General features: G+C 39.0%; 1 protein-coding gene across 1 annotated transcript in view; it reads left to right on the top strand.

Annotated features, from left to right (window-relative positions):
- LOC126476194 (CAD protein) overlaps nt 1-19,245 on the top strand; it is a 554,755-nt gene that overhangs the window by 206,737 nt on the left and 328,773 nt on the right. Inside the window, exons 16-19 of the mRNA XM_050103525.1 lie at nt 9,011-9,229; nt 9,312-9,510; nt 15,040-15,191; nt 16,593-16,697. Of these exons, the coding sequence (XP_049959482.1) occupies nt 9,011-9,229; nt 9,312-9,510; nt 15,040-15,191; nt 16,593-16,697 (675 nt within the window). The remainder of the gene's footprint in view (nt 1-9,010; nt 9,230-9,311; nt 9,511-15,039; nt 15,192-16,592; nt 16,698-19,245) is intronic.

The raw sequence follows: 19,245 nt of genomic DNA, 5'->3' as shown, positions 1-19,245 counted from the left end.
GATACAGATAGCCATACCGTAGATGCAACCACAGTGGAGGGGTATCTGTTGAGAGCCCAGACAAACATGTGGTTCCTGAAGAGGGGGCAGCAGCCTTTTCAATAGTTGCACAGGCAACAGTCTGGATGATTGACAGACCTGACCTTGTAACACTAACCAAAACGGCCTTGCTGTGCTGGTACTGCGAATGGCTGAAAGCAAGGGGAAACTATAGCCGTAATTTTTACCGAGGGCACGCAGCTTTACTGTATGATTAAATGATGATGGCGTCCTCTTGGGTAAAATATTCTGGAGGTAAAATAGTCACCCATTCGGATCTCGGGGCAGGGACTACTCAAGAGGACGTCGTTATCAGGAGAAAGAAAACTGGCGTTCTACGGATCGGAGCGTGGAATGTCAGATCTCTTAATCGGGCAGGTAGGTTAGAAAATTTAAAAGGGAAATGGATAGGTTAAAGCTAGATATAGTGGAGTTCAGTGGCAGGAGGAACAAGACTTCTGGTCAGGTGAATACAGGGTTATAAATTCAAAATCACGTAGGGGTAATGCAGGAGTAGGTTTAATAATGAATAAAAAAATAGGAGTGCGGGTAAGCTACTACAAACAGCATAGTGAACACATTATTGTTGCCAAGATAGACACGAAGCCCACGCCTACTACAGTAGTACAAGTTTATATGCCAACTAGCTCTGCAGATGACGAAGAAATTGATGAAATGTATGATGAGATAAAAGAAATTATTCAGGTAGTGAAGGGAGACGAAAATTTAATAGTCATGGATGACTGGAATTCGACAGTAGGAAAAGGGAGAGAAGGAAACATAGTAGGAGAATATGGATTGGGGCTAAGAAATGCAAGAGGAAGCCGCCTGGTAGAATTTTGCACAGAGCATAACTTAATCATAGCTAACACTTCGTTCAAGAATCATGAAAGAAGGTTGTATACGTGGAAGAAGCCTGGAGATACTAAAAGGTTTCAGATAGATTATATAATGGTAAGACAGAGATTTAGGAACCAGATTTTAAATTGTAAGACATTCCCAGGGACAGATGTGGACTCTGACCATTGTAAGACATTTCCAGGGGCAGATGTGGACTCTGACCACAATCTATTGGTTATGAACTGTAGATTAAAGCTGAAGAAACTTCAAAAAGGTGGGAAAGTAAGGAGATGGGGCCTGGATAAACTGAAAGAACCAGAGGTTTTACAGAGTTTCAGGGAGAGCATAAGGGAACAATTGACAGGAATGGGGAAAAGAAATACAGTAGAAGAAGAAGGGGTAGCTTTGAGGAATGAAACAGTGAAAGCAGCAGAGGATCAAGTAGGTAAAAAGACGAGGGCTAGTAGAAATCCTTGGGTAACAGAAGAGATACTGAATTTAATTGATGAAAGGAGAAAATACCAAAATGCAGTAAGTGAAGCAGGCAAAAAGGAATACAAACATCTCAAAAGTGAGATTGACAGGAAGTGCAAAATGGCTAGAGGACAAATGTAAGGATGTAGAGGCTTATCTCACGAGGGGTAGGATAGATACTGCCTACAGTAAAATTAGAGAGACCTTTAGATAAAAGAGAAGCACTTGCATGAATATCAAGAGCTCACATGGAAACCCAGTTCTAAGCAAAGAAGGGAAAGCAGAAAGGTGGAAGGAGTATATAGAGGGTCTATACAGGGGCGATGTTCTTGAGGACAATATTATGGAAATGGAAGATGAAATGGGAGATATGATACTGTGCGAAGAGTTTGACAGAGCACTGAAAGACCCAAGTTGAAACAAGGCCCCGGGAGTAGACAACATTCCATTAGAACTACTGACAGCCTTGGGAGAGCCAGTCCTGACAAAACTCTATCATATGGTGAGCAAGATGTATTAGACAGGCTAAATATCCTCAGATTTCAAGAAGTAGTCTGTGACAGATGTGAAAATTACTGAACTATCAGTTTAATAAGTGACAGCTGCAAAATACTAACACAAATTCTTTACAGACGAATGGAAAAACTGGTAGAAGCTGACCTGAGCGAAGATCAATTTGGATTCCGTAAAAATGTTGGAACACGTGAGGCAATACTGACCTTACGACTTATCTTAGAAAACAGATTAAGAAAAGTCAAACCTACGTTTCTAGCATTTGTAGACTTAGAGAAAGCTTTTGACAATGTTGACTGGAATACTCTTTCAAATTCTGAAGGTGGCAGGGGTAAAATACAGGGAGCGAAAAGCTATTTACAATTTGTACAGAAACCAGATGGCAGTTGTAAGAGTCGAGGGACATGAAAGGGAAGCAGTGGTTGGGAAGGGACTGAGACAGGTTTGTAGCCTCTCCCCAATGCTATTCAATCTGTATATTCAGCAAGCAGTAAAGGAAACAAAAGAAAAATTTGGAGTAGGTATTAAAATCCATGGAGAAGAAATAAAAACTTTGAGGTTCACCGATGACATTGTAATTCTGTCAGAGACAGTGAAGGACTTGGAAGAACAGTTGAACGGAATGGACAGTGTCTTGAAAGGAGGGTTTAAGATGAACATCTACAAATGCAAAACGAGGATAATGGAATGTAGTCGAATTAAGTCGGGTGATGCTGAGGGAATTAGATTAGGAAATGAGACACTTAAAGTAGTAAAGGAGTTTTGCTATTTGGGAAGCAAAATAACTGATGATGGTTGAAGTAGAGAGTATATAAAATGTAGACTGGCAATGGCAAGGAAAGAATTTCTGAAGAAGAGAAATTTGTTAACATTGAGTATAGATTTAAGTGTCAGGAAGTCGTTTCTGAAAGTATTTGTATGGAGTGTATCGATGTATGGAAGTGAAACATGGACGATAAATACTTTAGACAAGAAGAGAATAGAAGCTTTTGAAATGTGGTGCTACTGAAGAATGCTGAAGATCAGATGGGTAGACCACGTAACTAATGAGGAGGTATTGAATAGAATTGGGGAGAAGAGGATTTTGTGGCACAACTTGACCAGAAGAAGGGATCGGTTAATAGGACATGTTCTGTGGCATCAAGGGATCACCAATTAAGTACTGGAGGGCAGCGTGGAAGGTAGAAATGTAGAGGGAGACCAAGAGATGAATACACTAAGCAGATTCAGAAGGATGTAGGCTGCAGTAGGTACTGGGAGATGAAGAAGCTTGCACAGGATAGAGTAGCATGGAGAGCTGCATCAAACCAGTCTCAGGACTGAAGACCACAACAACAACATGTCTGTTGCGTTTCTATCCAAATGATTTTGAAAAGAGACATCTCCTATTGAGGACAGTGAATTAACGTCATTGACATATTTTTGTCCATTTGTTGATGCTGAGTTCAGTTGTGTATTGTGTTCAACTGTGACTTTCCCACCTTGTTGTGATGCATTGTCATTTTCATTATCTAATACATTAGATTATGATTCAGTATTTTCATAATCACTACCATTAGCATTAATTTTCCCATTGACACTTCCATTTTGACTGACAATAAAAGGTACACACTGTGACTGACTTTTGAAATATAATATAAACTCAATAGTTAAAATTTCACTCATCACACGTGTTTGCAACAGGATGGCTTCTCTTTGTCACTGTTATGTGTATGAAATTCATTTGCTATTGCAATGAAAAATCATCTGTACCATAAATATTGTTGCTTGCAAAAAAGATTTAAGCAGGTTAAGCATCAGGATACTGCTATTGCAGGCTGTGATCAATGGAATATTCTTGATCCTGCTTTGGTTGACATACTTCTGTTCACATTCTGCAAAGTTCAGTTACTTGTCTTTGTAGAAAATTTTCTTCAGTTTCCGTAATTTTGTCCCACTTTTACTGGTAATCCTTCTTTTCTCATTGTATCCTCGTTGTCGAATATCTGGAACAAAGACAGAATACAAGTAGTATTTCAACAATTAGTTACAATTACATTACATTTTCTTATGATCAGGAGATTGTAGGATCTGATCTCTGTTTGGTTACCAGTGTATTCTATTATGTTTTTTACTATGGGCTAGATAATGAATTAGTTCCTGAATTGTAAATGTTTTGTGACCTTTGACTGTGAAGTTATAAATAGAAGTTAATGAAATGCTTTTATGGCTATCTGCTGACCAGACACCATCTAATATATCAAAATAAACTTTCTAGGAAAATCACTATTAAATGTTCTTAGTTGTATTTTCTTTTCAGTTGGAAACTTCACCACCTCTTTCTGCCGCAATGGTCGTCTCGAATAGAGTTGCCATATAAGTTGCTAATTGTTGACCGTGTCGCCTAATGGAACAAACTCAATTTTGATATAGTGAGATGAACTGTTTGTCAAATAAATACACACACATTTTATTTAGATTAATTCAAAATTCAATATTATTAACAAAACTGCTGCAATAGGAAGAGCGATAAAAATGTTATCCTCTCTTCATCAAGATACACCACGGACTCCTCTTTTTCTGTCAACTAGGAAAGAAACAAGTCACATTTCTCTCATCTAACAGTATCTCTGCTGCAGTGCAGTGCTTCCTTTTTATCTTATGTATACCTCTTTGGAAACATCTAACAAATGCCGCTACAGAAGTTGTTGCAGAATGGAAAAGCAACAATTGTACACCAGAGGACAGGCTTCTGGACCAGATGAGATACCTGTAAGATTCTACGGAGATTGTGTGATAGGCTTGTTTCCCTTCTAGCAGTAATATATCATAGGTCACTGGAGTAACAGTTGTTATGCAGTGACTGGAAGAAAGCACAAGTCATTCCAGTTTCAAGAAGTGCTGCAATGCAGTTGCACATAGGCCTACATAGCTGATGTCAGTTTGTTGTAGACTTATGGAAGTTGTTCTGTGATCACAGATTGATGTTTTTCAAGAATGAATGCCGCCTCTGTAAAAATAAACGCGTATTCCACAGAGACCTTAGAAAACCAAGCTTGATCTGTTCGTCTTTGAGATCAGCAGTGCTGTAGACAATGGCTCCCAGCTCGATGCCATGTTCCTTGAATTTAGGAAGGCTTTTGATAGTGTGGAGCTATATCATTTTGTGAAAAAATGAGTTTATCAAATATCAAACCAGTTTATGACTGGATTCAAAACTTTCTTGCAGATTGAACTCAAAACTTCGCTTTTAATGAGCAAAATCAACAGAGGTAAAGGGTATTTAAGGAATGTCTCAGTTACAGGTTATAGGATCATAACTGCTTACAATAGACATAAATGTTCTAGTGGATAACATCAAAAGTTCAAAGAGGCTGTTTATAGATGTTTCAGTTTTCTATAAGAAGGTAGCAACACCAGAGAACTGTAGGGAAACCTTCAGAGGAAGATAAATGTTGCAGGGACTGGCAGTTGACCCTTAATGTAGATAAATGTAGTATCTTGTTCACACATATGAGAAGAAATCCACTATTTTACAGTTACACTATTGGTGACAAATCACTATAAACAGTAATTATTGTGAAATACATAGGAATGACCATCCAGAGCATCTTAAAATGGAATGACAACATGTAACTAGAGGCAGGAAGAGGAGACCAAAGTCTGAGATTCATATGAAGAATATTAAGGAAATGTTAAATCTCATAAGAAGTGGCTTACAAAACACTTGACTGATTCATGAGTTTTGTTCCTCTATCTGGGATACTTAGCAGGTAGGATTAATTGGAGAGAGGCAAGAACCAATGAGGAGCAGCAAATTTCATCTCGGAATTATTTAGCCAGAACGAGAGCATCACAGTGCTCTCTGGTGGCAAGTGCTGCAGGAGAGGGATTATGTATTGTGGGGAATTTACTATTCAGATTCCATGAAAATATGTTCTGGGAAGTGTTGGGCAATGTGTTACTTCCTCCCATATAAATCTCGCGAAATGACCACAGTGAGAAAAGTCAAGGAATTAGAGCTAATACAGTGGTTTACTGAGAATTATTCTTACCACAAGCCAATTGTAAAAGGACCGGGGAGAGGGGGACTGGACATTGGTACCACACACTATTAGGTGTATACCAGTAAACTGCCATATACCAGTTAACTGCTGAGAGTCTTAGGATTAACAACTAAAAAAGGGCTTCTTTGGATGATCGTGTGACAGGATACCTTGTTTTTGGCAAATCACTGCTTCCCTTCTCAACATTTGACCTGAGTGTAATTGCAAGGTGTGTAAGAAGAGTAATGAGACTGACAACATTGCAGGTTATCTGGCAGTGATGTGTTCTACTTGTGTAGACTGGTTTATTCCACCCTACCAGATGCTCAGTCATAGTTTCGGCTCTGTGCAGCATTCATGTGATTTTTTAGAGTGGCATCAGTGAAATTGTGTCTTTTTGTTGTGGTCACGGTTATAGAACAGTGCAATTTAGATCAAAGTTACACCATTAAATTTAACACAAGACTTGGGGAATCTGCAAGTGTGACCTTTGAAAAGTTGAAATAGGTCCACAGGGAGCATTCTGTATCAAGAGCACAAGTCCTTCATTGGCAGAAATTATTTCTGGAAGGCTGCGAACATGTTGGAGATGAACCTTGCCAAGGCAGACATCCAGCTTCAAAAACGGTTGAAAATGTCAAATTCGTGCATGCTCTTGAGAGATCAGACCAATGTTCAACAATAAGGATGGTGGGTTAACTGTTACGCAAACACTTTCACCAAACATTGCATTTTGACCCAAGTTTTGCACATGTGAAAGGTTTGTGCCAAAAAAACTCTCAACTGAGCAGGAGGACATCCAAAGACATGTGTGCATTGATCTCGTTAAGAGGATTGCCAATGACCACAAATCATTCAGTCATGTGATCACAGATGATTAATCCTGGATTTTTTAGTATGATTCCGAGACAAAATGGCTAACTAAGGGCAAAGTGAGGAGTGCCACTCTGAGACATCTCCTTGACCAAAAAAAAACTCAAATGAGCAAGTCAAAGATCAAAACAATGCTGATTACATTTTTGGACAGTAGAGGTATTGTGCACAAAGAATTTGTTCCTCCAGAGCAAACAGTCAGCAAAGAGTTTTACAAAGATGCCCTTGAAAGGTTTAGAAAAATGGTGAATTGAGTGAGTCTAGACATCGCAGATAAGTAGGTATTGTATAATGACAACACCCTATGCCACACGACATCAAAAGGGATTCCTGTTGTTCAAAAGGGTCTCTATTCACCTGACCAGAGTCCTTCTGACTTCGTCTCTTACTGAAATTGAAAAATGTCTTAAAAGGACATAATTTTGGAAGTCTGGAGAACATTCAAAAGAATGTGACAGACAGGTTGAGGGCGTACCATTTGACACCTTGCAGCACTGCTATCAAGACTGGGGATGACATCTTTGCCAGTGTGTAGCTACTGATGGGATCTACTTTGAAGGAGACAATATTGTTGTCTGGGGAAAAAAAACAACAACTTGGTAGATAAAAAAATCAATCTCATTACTTTTCTTACACACCTCATCTTGCTCTTTCTCTTTTAACTTACACAGCAGCCAAATTCAATTTTTTTTCTGACACTGAGAACATGATCAGCTTGGATCTGTATTGAAATATACTATCCATCGTATACATTCCTTTCCGCTTCTGATGTACTGTAACTTCTTAAACATCATTTACCGAGTGTTATTTACATAGGAATCCCAGATGATGCATTACTTTGTTCTAACAACAAAAACATGGCTCAAGCAGGCTGTATCTATTTATTGTCTCTGCTATTAGTTAATTTCAACCACCAGCACTTATCACATGCCTCAAGTTTCACATCATATTTGACTAAATAGCCAGTACATATGTAATGGCACACATCATTCTCATATGTGCGTGTAAGCTCAGATACAATACGTGACACAGAGTACACCACTGGATTGTATTTGTTTTCATTCTTAAAACATATTGAGCCTGTGTACCCTCACCAGAACAAAATGCTAAATTTTCGGTTAGATGCAGACAGTGACCAGCCATAGTAAAACTAATGAGCATATAACTAACTACCCAATTTATATTTTCTGAGTTGCCTTGATGATACAACAGTACAACAATGAACACAAATGATGCAACAAGTATGTCACACTGAAACATTCCATCAAGGAAACCCCATGTAAGTGGGATATGGGCAAAAATGTGTTCCCCAAGATTTCTTCTCGATTCCTCATTAATAACATTAGTCTTATATGTAATTATAAGAGTGTATGTTGTGTTTTAAGATTAGCACATATGTACTTTCTCTTCGTTCTTCTGTAATTTATATCTCATGTTTACTACTGAACTGACGATGTATGCCATTTTAATTTTCTTCATAAAGTGCTCCTAGTCCAACTAGTTCTCTGTAGCTGTCTTCATATAACAGTGGGGGAAAAGCTAGTAGTGAAACAAGCTAGGAAAATCCCATTCTCATCCCTTAATTCTGTTCATTAACTACTATAAAATAAGTATCCACATTTTAGTGGTGATGCAGTTGTTTCTCGCGTAGAATCACTCCCAGATAATGCACAAAGAGGTCTAAATGATGTAAGTAGCACCTAAACATGACCTTTATGGGTAACAGTGTCCCCATAATCAAAAGGTTGTTTATTTCTGTCAGAAGTATGTGAAATGGTCAAACACTGTGTTCAACTCATTTCTACAAGTCAGGGCTATTGGCTGTATCACCAGTACTACCAACTATTAAGCTTGTTGAGAGCTTATTTCCAGACCTGGTTATCTGCTTAGATGAGATTACCACAAAATGAGTATGCTGCACAAATCAGTAAATTTGCACGATCATTTTACTGTCAACATACGAACTATTTAGTGCCGTTACGGCCACATGGATCAGCCAATATTTTCTATGACACAATCACCGAATCATCATTCCCTCATTCTTAGAGTTATACTGTAAAGTGAAGTGTGTGTACATTATTTTACTCACTTGTATTTTTTGTGGAATCTTCACAGTGACTGGAAGAATGCTGATAGGTACTGAAGCAATTAGAGGCTGTATTTGAAGGGTTGAGTTGAGATAGTTATTTTGCATCTGCATGAAATCCTGGGACAAAGCGTGTTACAATCTTCTTATTATTTAACAGGAGATTGATGTTGATGGTGTTGCATATGATGGTATCATCCTATGCCTTGCAGTATCTGAACATGTGGAAAATGCTGGTGTCCATTCTGGTGATGCAACACTTGTTACACCACCTCAAGATATAAATCCTCAGACACTGTCTAAAATAATGAATATAGCGCGCTCGGTTGCTGGTTCTCTTGAGGTTACTGGACCATTTAACATGCAACTCATAGCAAAGGTATGCTTTTAATCATTTTGATCTTACATTCTTCCTATTCAGATTGTTGTTCATGTCTTAGTCTTGCTTTGTTTAATTTCAGGACAATGAGCTGAAAGTAATAGAATGCAATGTTAGAGTTTCAAGGTCATTTCCATTTGTATCTAAAACATTGGACTACGATTTTGTGGCCATGGCAACTCGAGTAATCATAGGAGAACAAGTAGAGCCTGTTGATGTGTTAAGAGGATGTGGCAAAGTTGGTGTCAAAGTGCCACAATTTTCCTTCTCCCGGTTGGCAGGTACGAAACTTTAATGTAGACACAATAGAGAAGTAGAACTTTTGTTGCAACCATGGATTAGGAACTGTTAAAAGCTCAAGATTTAGTAACAAAGCTTCTCAGGCCTGTCATTTCAAATTCATTTAATTAGTAGCTCTGTCATTAATCTGCCATTCCATAACCTGTATTTTTCACCTTTAAACATTTTTTTTTACACAGTTTCTTCCCTTCCTGTGTCTATCATGTCAATTTCAGTAGAATATCTTCTTTATTCAGTCATGTAAAAAACAGAATCAAACTTTACAATGTTCTTAAAAGCAGGTAGAAATATACACTTTCGTTATAATAATGTTACTAGTTTACAACTAGTTTAAGCCTCAATGGCCATTCTCAAACAATTTTGTGATCATGCAATATAGAACTATGCCATACATTTTGAAATAGCAATGTCTTTAAATTTGCATCTCCTATTTGTGTTGATTAAGAAATGCTATCTTGTTGTTTTGACGATTTGACATTTGAAACTAGTTATGAACTAATAAAATTAGTATAGAAAGTCTAAAAGTCATCTTCTAGTAAATTCATCACTGTGATAGTGCTGTCAAGAAAATTCTTAAAATGCTTTACATTCATCAGTACATTTTCAAAGGGTATTGTTCTATCATTCCCAGTTTTTCTTATATCCACTATTAATGACAGTATTTTTAAACTGATGTGTCTTGCAGTATCTTTGAAAAAAAGTGCACTTGTATCAGCCCTACACACAACAAAAATTAAATGAATAGCTAGTGTCACTTAATACAGTTTATTTGTTAAACTCTCATACTTAAATCTATTTTCAATCTTCTAAAGATGATAGAAGTGAAGAAACTAAAGACTGTATGTGTGTAGTGACACTTAAGTTACAGCAAATCAAAACTATGTTCAATGGAGGGAAAAACTACTTCTTTCAAAAATATTTGTTCTACACTCCTGGAAATGGAAAAAAGAACACATCGACACCGGTGTGTCAGACCCACCATACTTGCTCCGGACACTGCGAGAGGGCTGTACAAGCAATGATCACACGCACGGCACAGCGGACACACCAGGAACCGCGGTGTTGGCCGTCGAATGGCGCTAGCTGCGCAGCATTTGTACACCGCCGCCGTCAGTGTCAGCCAGTTTGTCGTGGCATACGGAGCTCCATCGCAGTCTTTAACACTGGTAGCATGCCGTGACAGTGTGGACGTGAACCGTATGTGCAGTTGACGGACTTCGAGCGAGGGCGTATAGTGGGCATGCGGGAGGCCGGGTGGACGTACCGCCGAATTGCTCAACACGTGGGGTGTGAGGTCTCCACAGTACATCGATGTTGTCGCCAGTGGTCGGCGGAAGGTGCACGTGCCCGTCGACCTGGGACCGGACCGCAGCGACGCACGGATGCACGCCAAGACCGTAGGATCCTACGCAGTGCCGTAGGGGACCGCACCGCCACTTCCCAGCAAATTAGGGACACTGTTGCTCCTGGGGTATCGGCGAGGACCATTCGCAACCGTCTCCATGAAGCTGGGCTACGGTCCCGCACACCGTTAGGCCGTCTTCCGCTCACGCCCCAACATCGTGCAGCCCGCCTCCAGTGGTGTCGCGACAGGCGTGAATGGAGGGACGAATGGAGACGTGTCGTCTTCAGCGATGAGTCGCTTCTGCCTTGGTGCCAATGATGGTCGTATGCGTGTTTGGCGCCGTGCAGGTGAGCGCCACAATCAGGACTGCATACGACCGAGGCACACAGGGCCAACACCCGGCATCATGGTGTGGGGAGCGATCTCCTACACTGGCTGTACACCACTGGTGATCGTCGAGGGGACACTGAATAGTGCACGGTACATCCAAACCGTCATCGAACCCATCGTTCTACCATTCCTAGACCGGCAAGGGAACTTGCTGTTCCAACAGGACAATGCACGTCCGCATGTATCCCGTGCCACCCAACGTGCTCTAGAAGGTGTACGTCAACTACCCTGGCCAGCAAGATCACCGGATCTGTCCCCCATTGAGCATGTTTGGGACTGGATGAAGCGGTCTGCACGTCCAGCACGAACGCTGGTCCAACTGAGGCGCCAGGTGGAAATGGCATGGCAAGCCGTTCCACAGGGCTACATCCAGCATCTCTACGATCGTCTCCATGGGAGAATAGCAGCCTGCATTGCTGCGAAAGGTGGACATACACTGTACTAGTGCCGACATTGTGCATGCTCTGTTGCCTGTGTCTGTGTGCCTGTGGTTCTGTCAGTGTGATCATGTGATGTATCTGACCCCAGGAATGTGTCAATAAAGTTTCCCCTTCCTGGGACAATGAATTCACGGTGTTCTTATTTCAATTTCCAGGAGTGTAGTTGCACATTTTGCTCTGTTTATTCACTACAATAAATTGCTACATAAATGTCAAAGCATGTACAACTGGCTTTGTATCACAAAAAATTACATTATTTGTAAACTACGAAGACTACTTACGCCACACATGTTTTAACAGAGATGAATATCAGGTTGAATCTAGAGTCCCAATAAATATCAAAAAGTGAGACTGTTCAGTTGCATGTAGACTTCAAAGGCAACTGTTGTTAACTGCTCTTAAATCTTTTATGCAGGTGTTGTATGGATCTATGAACTTCAGGCAGATGTTGCTATTGTTGTGGTCTTCTGTCCAAAGACTAGTTTGATGCAGCTCTCCATGTTACTGTGCAAGCTTCTCCAACTCTGAATAACTACTGCAACCTACATCCTTCTGAATCTGCTTGCTGTATTCATCTCTTGTTCACCTCTAAGATTTCTACCCCCCCCCCCCCCCCCTCCCCCACTTCCCCACCAATACTAAATTGGCTATTGCTTGATGTCTTGATAGTCTCCTTTGAGTTAAGCTGTGCCACAAATTTCTTCACTCCCCAATTCTATTCAGTACCTCCTCATTGGTTAAGTGATCTACCCATCTAATCTTTAGCATTCTTCTGTAGCACCACATTTCAAAAGTTTCTATTGTCTTCTCATCTGAACTGTTCGTTGTCCATGTTTCACTTCCACATGTGGCTACAACTTGACAAATAGCTTCGGAAAAGACTTCCTAACACTTAAATCTATACTCAGTGTTAAATTTCTCTTCAATGGAAATGCTTTTATTGTCATTGCCAATCTATATTTTATATCCTCTTTACTTTTGTGTGTCTCATTTCCCGGTCTAATTCCTCCATCACCTGATTTAATTTGACTACGTCCCATTATCCTTGTTTTGCTGCTGCTGCTGCTGCTGCTGCTGCTGTTGTTGTTGTTGTTCATTTTACATCCTGCTTTCAAGACACTTCCATTCTGTTAAACTGCTCTTCCTAGTTCTTTGCTGTCTCTGACAAAATTACAATGACATTGGTGGACCTCAAAGTTTTTATTTCTCCCCCCTGAACTTCAATTCCTACTCTAAATGTTTCTTCGGTTTCCTTTATTCCATGCTCAGTGACAGATGTAATAACAGTGCAGATAGGCTGCAACACTGTCTCACTCCCTTCTTAACCACTGCTTCCTTTTCATGACCCTCAACTCCTATAACTGTCATCTGGTTTCTGTACAAGTTCTAAATAGCCTTTCACTCCCAGTATTTTACCTCTGCTACCTTCATAATTTCAGAGAGAGTGTTCCAGTCAGCACTGTCAAAAGTTTTCTCTAAGTTTACAAATGCTATAAATGTAAGTCTGCCTTTCTTTAACCTATAGTCTAAGAGAAGTTGTAGGGTCAGTGTTGCCTCACGTATTCCAACATTTTTACGGAATCCAAACTGATCTTCCCCGAGCTAGGCTTCTACCAGTTTTTCCATTCGTCTGTAAAGAATTTGTGTTAGTATTTTGCAGCCATGAGTTATTAAACTGATAGTTCAGTAGTTTTCACACCTGTCAGCAACTGATTTCTTTGGAACTGAAATTATTACATGCTTCTTGAAGTCAAAGGGTATTTAGCCCATCTCATACGTCTTTCACACCAAACAGAAAAGTTTTGTTGTGGCTGGCTCTGTCAAGGCTATCAGTAGTTCTGTCGGAATGTCAACAACTCCCAGGGCCTTGTTTCATCTCAGGTCTTTCAGTGCTCTGTCAAATTCTTCTTGCAGTATCACATCTCCCATCTCATTTTCAATCAAGTCCTCTTCCATTTCTGTAAAATATTGCCTTCCAGTTCTTCTCTCTTGTGTAGACCCTCTATATACTCCTTCCACCATTCAGCTTTCTCTTTTTGCTTAGGACTGGTTTTCCATCTGACCTATTGATATTCGTGCAGATGCTTCTCTGTTCTCCAAAGACCCTAGTGCTATATGCTTCTGAATCCTTACATTTGTGCAATTCATGCTTAGCTGCTTAGCTATTTTGCTCTTCCTGTCAGTCTCATTTTTTAGATGTCTGTATTCCTTCACCTGCTTCGTTTACCTATTTGATCCCCTGCTGCCTTCACTGTCATTTCCCAAAGCTACCCAATCATCTTCTTTCATATTCTTTTCCCCTGTTCTAGTCAGATATTGACTCATGCTCCCTCTGAATCTCTCAGTAACCTTTGGATCTTTTAACTTATGTAGATCCCATCTCCTTGATTTCATACCTTTTTGCAATTCCTTCAGTTTTAATCTATGGTTCATAACCAATAAATTGTGGTCAGAGTCCTCATCTGCACCTGGAAATGTCTTACAATTTAAATTCTGATTCTGGAATCTCTCTCTTACCAGTATATAATGAATTTGAAACCTTCTGTTGCCTCCAGGTCTGTTTCACATATACAGCCTCCTTTCATCATTCTCAAACCAAGTGTAAATTCTGATTAAATTATGCTGTTACTATTTTGCACACAAACAACATATTACTGGCACAGTATCATATCATTGGGAAAAAAGATCTTAAGGGAGCTGTTAAAGTTGTCTGCTGTCAATGCCATACAATAGTTCCATAGCTTCTTTATATGCATGCAGTGACAGGAATAGCAATAACTATTTTCAGTGTGGGTGATTGTAGTTTGTATAAAATACCACTGACAGATTTATAATTTGGTTTATTGACCACACTGGAAAAGGCATATTTTGTACAAAATGAGATTTTCACTCTGCAGTGGAGTGTGCGCTGATATGAAACTTCCTGGCAGATTAAAACTGTGTGCCGGACCGAGATTCGAACTCGGGACCTTTGCCTTTCGCGGGCAAGTGCTCTAACCAACTGAGCTACCCAAGCACGACTCACGCCCCATCCTCACAGCTTTACTTCTGCCAGTACCTCGTCTCCTACCTTCCAAACTTTACAGAAGCTCTCCTGCGTTCAGTTCGGTGCACAGTTTTAATCTGCCAGGAAGTTTCATATTTTGTACAATCTTTCATTCAGAATGCCGATTAGAAACTGTAAATTAATATTAGCCCAGACTTCTGTTAACTGAGCATTACATGTATCAAACTTATTCCTAGTAACCTGTGTGTATATATTTTTAACTTTAATTTAAATATTTAAGTGTATGCAGAGGTCAGGTGCCTTGACAGAATGTGTTGTTGTATTTCAGGTGCAGATGTTATGTTGGGTGTTGAGATGGCTTCAACTGGGGAAGTGGCTTGCTTTGGTGAAAACAGATATGAGGCATACTTGAAAGCCATGCTGAGCACTGGGTTCCAAATCCCTAAGAATGCAATACTTCTTTCTGTGGGCAGCTTCAAGGTATTATTTGTCGAACAAAAGTGCCAAGTTCCAGGTTCTTGACTCTGATTTCACAAAACAGAAATTGGCAACAGAAGTCAGGATTGTATAAATGAAATGGTGAAATACACTCTTGTTGCCTCGCAAATAAAATTGCACTGCGTTCAGCAGAAATGACTAACAATGCAATTAAGACTTGTATGCTACTTAAACTGCAATTGTTTGCATCTAAACTTGAGTTTCAGTAAGTCTTTATTAATGGTACACCTACATTAGTTTTCGTCAGCAGCTACTTTTCTTGTCCTTGTGAACTGTTGACAAGTTTCATAGTTGAGCTGTAGTAAGCAGTATCAATATGTTCCTGTCTGCCGCTCGACTGTTACAGGCTAATACTTCCCTCAGAGGAGAATCAGTCAAGAGCAAATTATTGCCTGTCCCAGTAACAAAATTTGCTAAGGGTCCATGGTGCAGGAAATATACACAAAGTGAAAATGATCCGGTTTGAACAGTATTAAATGAGGGTATCCTTATTCCTTTCAGTGAGAGAAAATTCTCTTTTAATTTTTAAATTTTTGTAGATAAATTCCTGTGTGCTTAGCTCTGAGTTATTGTTTTTAACTAGTAAGTTGCCATATGTTATTTAACTTAAATGTTCTCAAATTTTTGACCAAGGTTCATTTCAGTGCTACAAGTGTTCCTTTCCTGCAGTACTATAACAACAAAACATAAGAAGTCTTCCAGACATAAACACACAGTCAGCATTATGAAACTGATAAGTAACATCCATGAACAATTTCTACATTTGGTCTCATGCACGTGTGCGCGAGCTCTTACAGGTGTGCACATGTACGCATGTGCGCACCCTCCTTCACCATGCTTCAGTTAAACCGGATCCACATTCATCCTCCAGACTTTTTATGTTCCTTGACTATTTTCCTTCATTCCTAGCCCTAAGAACTCAGGATAAAACTCCATTTCTTATTAAAATCTTGACTATAATAGAGGGAAACATTCCACGTAGGAAAAATATATCTAAAACCAAAGATAATGAGACTTACCAAACAAAAGCGCTGGCAGGTCGATAGTTTGTTTGTGTGTCTATCGACCTGCCAGCGCTTTTGTTTGGTAAGTCTCATTATCTTTATAACATCTTGACTAGTTTGTCAAAGATTGTGCCTCCTCTCCTCCCTGCCCCTACCTTCATTTCCAGTTATCTGAATTGTTCCACGTAAAAGTGTTTGCAAGAATGTTTTCAAATGTTATATGAACTGAGTAAAGCAGACAGAATTCTGTGAATAATAGCTGCACTTCATTGAGTTTGAAGGAACTATGATAACAAACACAAAAATAAGTGTAAATGAACTAATCTGTTTATTTTCGAGTATTTACAATAGAGAAACAATAGTCTATATTTATTTTCAGCACAAAATGGAGCTATTACCCAGTGTCCAGGCTCTCCAGAATATGGGTTACAAACTCTATGCTAGTATGGGAACAGCTGACTTCTACATGGAACATGGTGTAGATGTAAGTACAAATGATCATATTTAAAATATATATATATCTAGTAATGATTTAATGAGATTCTTATGATACTAAGTCCTACTAATTACTTTTGTCACTGTATTTGAGCTCTTGGCAAAAGTGCACAGTTCTCTCTGAAATAACAGTACACAGTTAAAGGTTAATATAAATTATAAATGGAATACGGTGACTACATTCTAAGCCTATAAAAACACTTTTCTTGGACTCTAGCTACTATCCTATTAGGAAGTAATGAATTCTGTAAACAAAATAAATTTCTAAATTAATGTTATTAGAACTGAAGAAGGTATTTTTTTTATGAACAAATGAGTGTGTCATAAAGCACATACATTTGGAGATTTTCATACTGTCATTTTCCTCTGTTGGATGCTTGCCTACAATATTACAAAATTATCACAGATTATTTACTGCATAGGCAATACCACTAACAGGACAGAGGGGAATTTTTTTAAATATAACAATTGTAAAACATCTTAACATAGATGTCAAGAAAAAATTGCCAATAGTTTAGATTTCTACAGATCAATGGATTCAGAAACATCGTTTGGTAGTTCAATTGATACAACACGCTTTGGTCTTTGATGCACATCTACAATTGTTATCTCCTGTGTTGTCCGTCTTCTTGCGAATGTTGGTGACTTGTCTGTGCTACTTTCATTAGGTGGTTTAGTGGTAGGCCACAGTAGCTTCAGGCTGTATCTCTCACTAGCTCTCGTGGCCTGTTGTGCTGACTTGATCTGTGTCATAAGCATTTCAATATCTGTCTTGTTAGCTGCTGGTTGTTCTGCAAGCAGTCTTGTAAGCCGTTCAGCATGTTTGAGATAAAATATAGCCTGCTGATGTGATCTGTATTTGTTGCTGTAGTTGGCCATCTCAATAAAATGAGGGATGAATAACTCCAGTACTAATTTACTCCTCATTGGATCATTCTTTTGAGGATGTATCTGCAAAAAAATAAATGAATAAAAATTAGTTTTAGGTTGAGGTTACATAAGTCCTTCATATTATGAAATGAAATGAGCATCTGAAATAGCATTAAAATTTGTGAAGTGTCTTTGTGCGTGATTATTACAGGTTATTGGGATATAGTTGCAGAAGACATCAAAGCAGTGAATATGAGCGCTTCCATATATTTAGAAATTCTGATATTATAAATTATCTCAGATTAAAAAAAAACTAGTAATTTGCTAATCTGTATGATATATACAGTGACAGCTGCTGAAAACATGTCACAGTCACCTAGACCTTATACACAGAGTAAGATTTAAATCTGAGTGCTATTTTTTCAAAATCTGACACAGGCTGCTGCTGTGTAAAGAGCAAATTAATTACATAGGCCAACAATGGAAAAACTTTTTTGCTGAAAATACCTTATTCTTGTGGTTTTTTTTAGGGTGGAAAATCCAAATATGATGCTTAAAAAACTGTATCATCCGCCACTTCTTCACATTTTACAGTTAAATTTATTATATTACGTGATTTTTTTAAAAGAATTTAACAGCTTTTATATAATTAAAATAATTTAAAAAGGAGATGTAATGAATGTAGATGACACTGGTAGCACTGCTGAAAAACACTTGCTAGCTAAAAAAGGTCGATTCTATATTTGTGCTGGTCGCTGTGGCTGAGAGATTCTAGGTGCTTCAGTTCGGAACTGTGCTGCTGCTACGGTCGCAGTTTCAAATCCTGCCTCGGGCATGGATGTGTGTGCTATCCTTAGGTTAGTTAGGTTTAAGTAGTTCTAAGTCTAGGAGACTGATGACCCTGGATGTTAAGTCCCATAGTGCTTAGAGCCATTTGAACCATCTATTTTTGTGTTAACAGATGGTGTTTTGTTCACTGTCAACCAAACATCACTTTGCTGTTTCCTGTACATGTGCTCAGTATGATGTCTAATCGTGGTTGTAAAAACTCTGCTTTTGTGTTGAATTTGTGATTAAAGAACGCCAAAGAAACATTACAGACTTTGTGAAAAAGGTTATACTTTTGATCTAAACTTGGTGATCAAGATAAATCTTGGGCACCGCTTAAGGTATGTTATGTGTGTGTTCAAGATCTGAGAAAATGGTCCAAAAAGGAGAAAAAAGCCTTTAGACCTGTTGTTTCTATGATATGGAAGGAGCCAAGAAATAATTTCGATGATATCTACTTTTGCAGTGTTGATATTACTGGTCATAATTCGGAAAACAAGAAGGTAATAAGCTACCCTAACCTTCCATCTGCCATCCGACAAGTAGGGCATGGTGTAGATTTGCCGGTTCCTGAACCACCAGATGATTTAAATTCTATTCCAACAAAAGTATTTTCTGATGTGCAGTGTGATTTAAATGAACCAGATGATGAATTCCATTGTAATACAGAAAGTCTAGAGCACAAATTGGTTACTCAAAGCGTAACGATTTGGTTAGGGATCTGGGCTTAACGAAAGAAAAAGCTGAACTGCTTGGCTGTAGATTGAAGGAAAGGAACTTATTGGCAGTTGGAATCAGCATAGACATGTACAGAAAGAGAGAGAGCAGCAATTTTCTCA

The sequence above is a fragment of the Schistocerca serialis genome, chromosome 1 (assembly GCF_023864345.2).
Source record: "Schistocerca serialis cubense isolate TAMUIC-IGC-003099 chromosome 1, iqSchSeri2.2, whole genome shotgun sequence".
Taxonomy (NCBI): domain Eukaryota; kingdom Metazoa; phylum Arthropoda; class Insecta; order Orthoptera; family Acrididae; genus Schistocerca; species Schistocerca serialis.
Note: the sequence above shows the minus strand (reverse complement) of the source record. Positions and strands in the feature narration are given on the sequence as shown.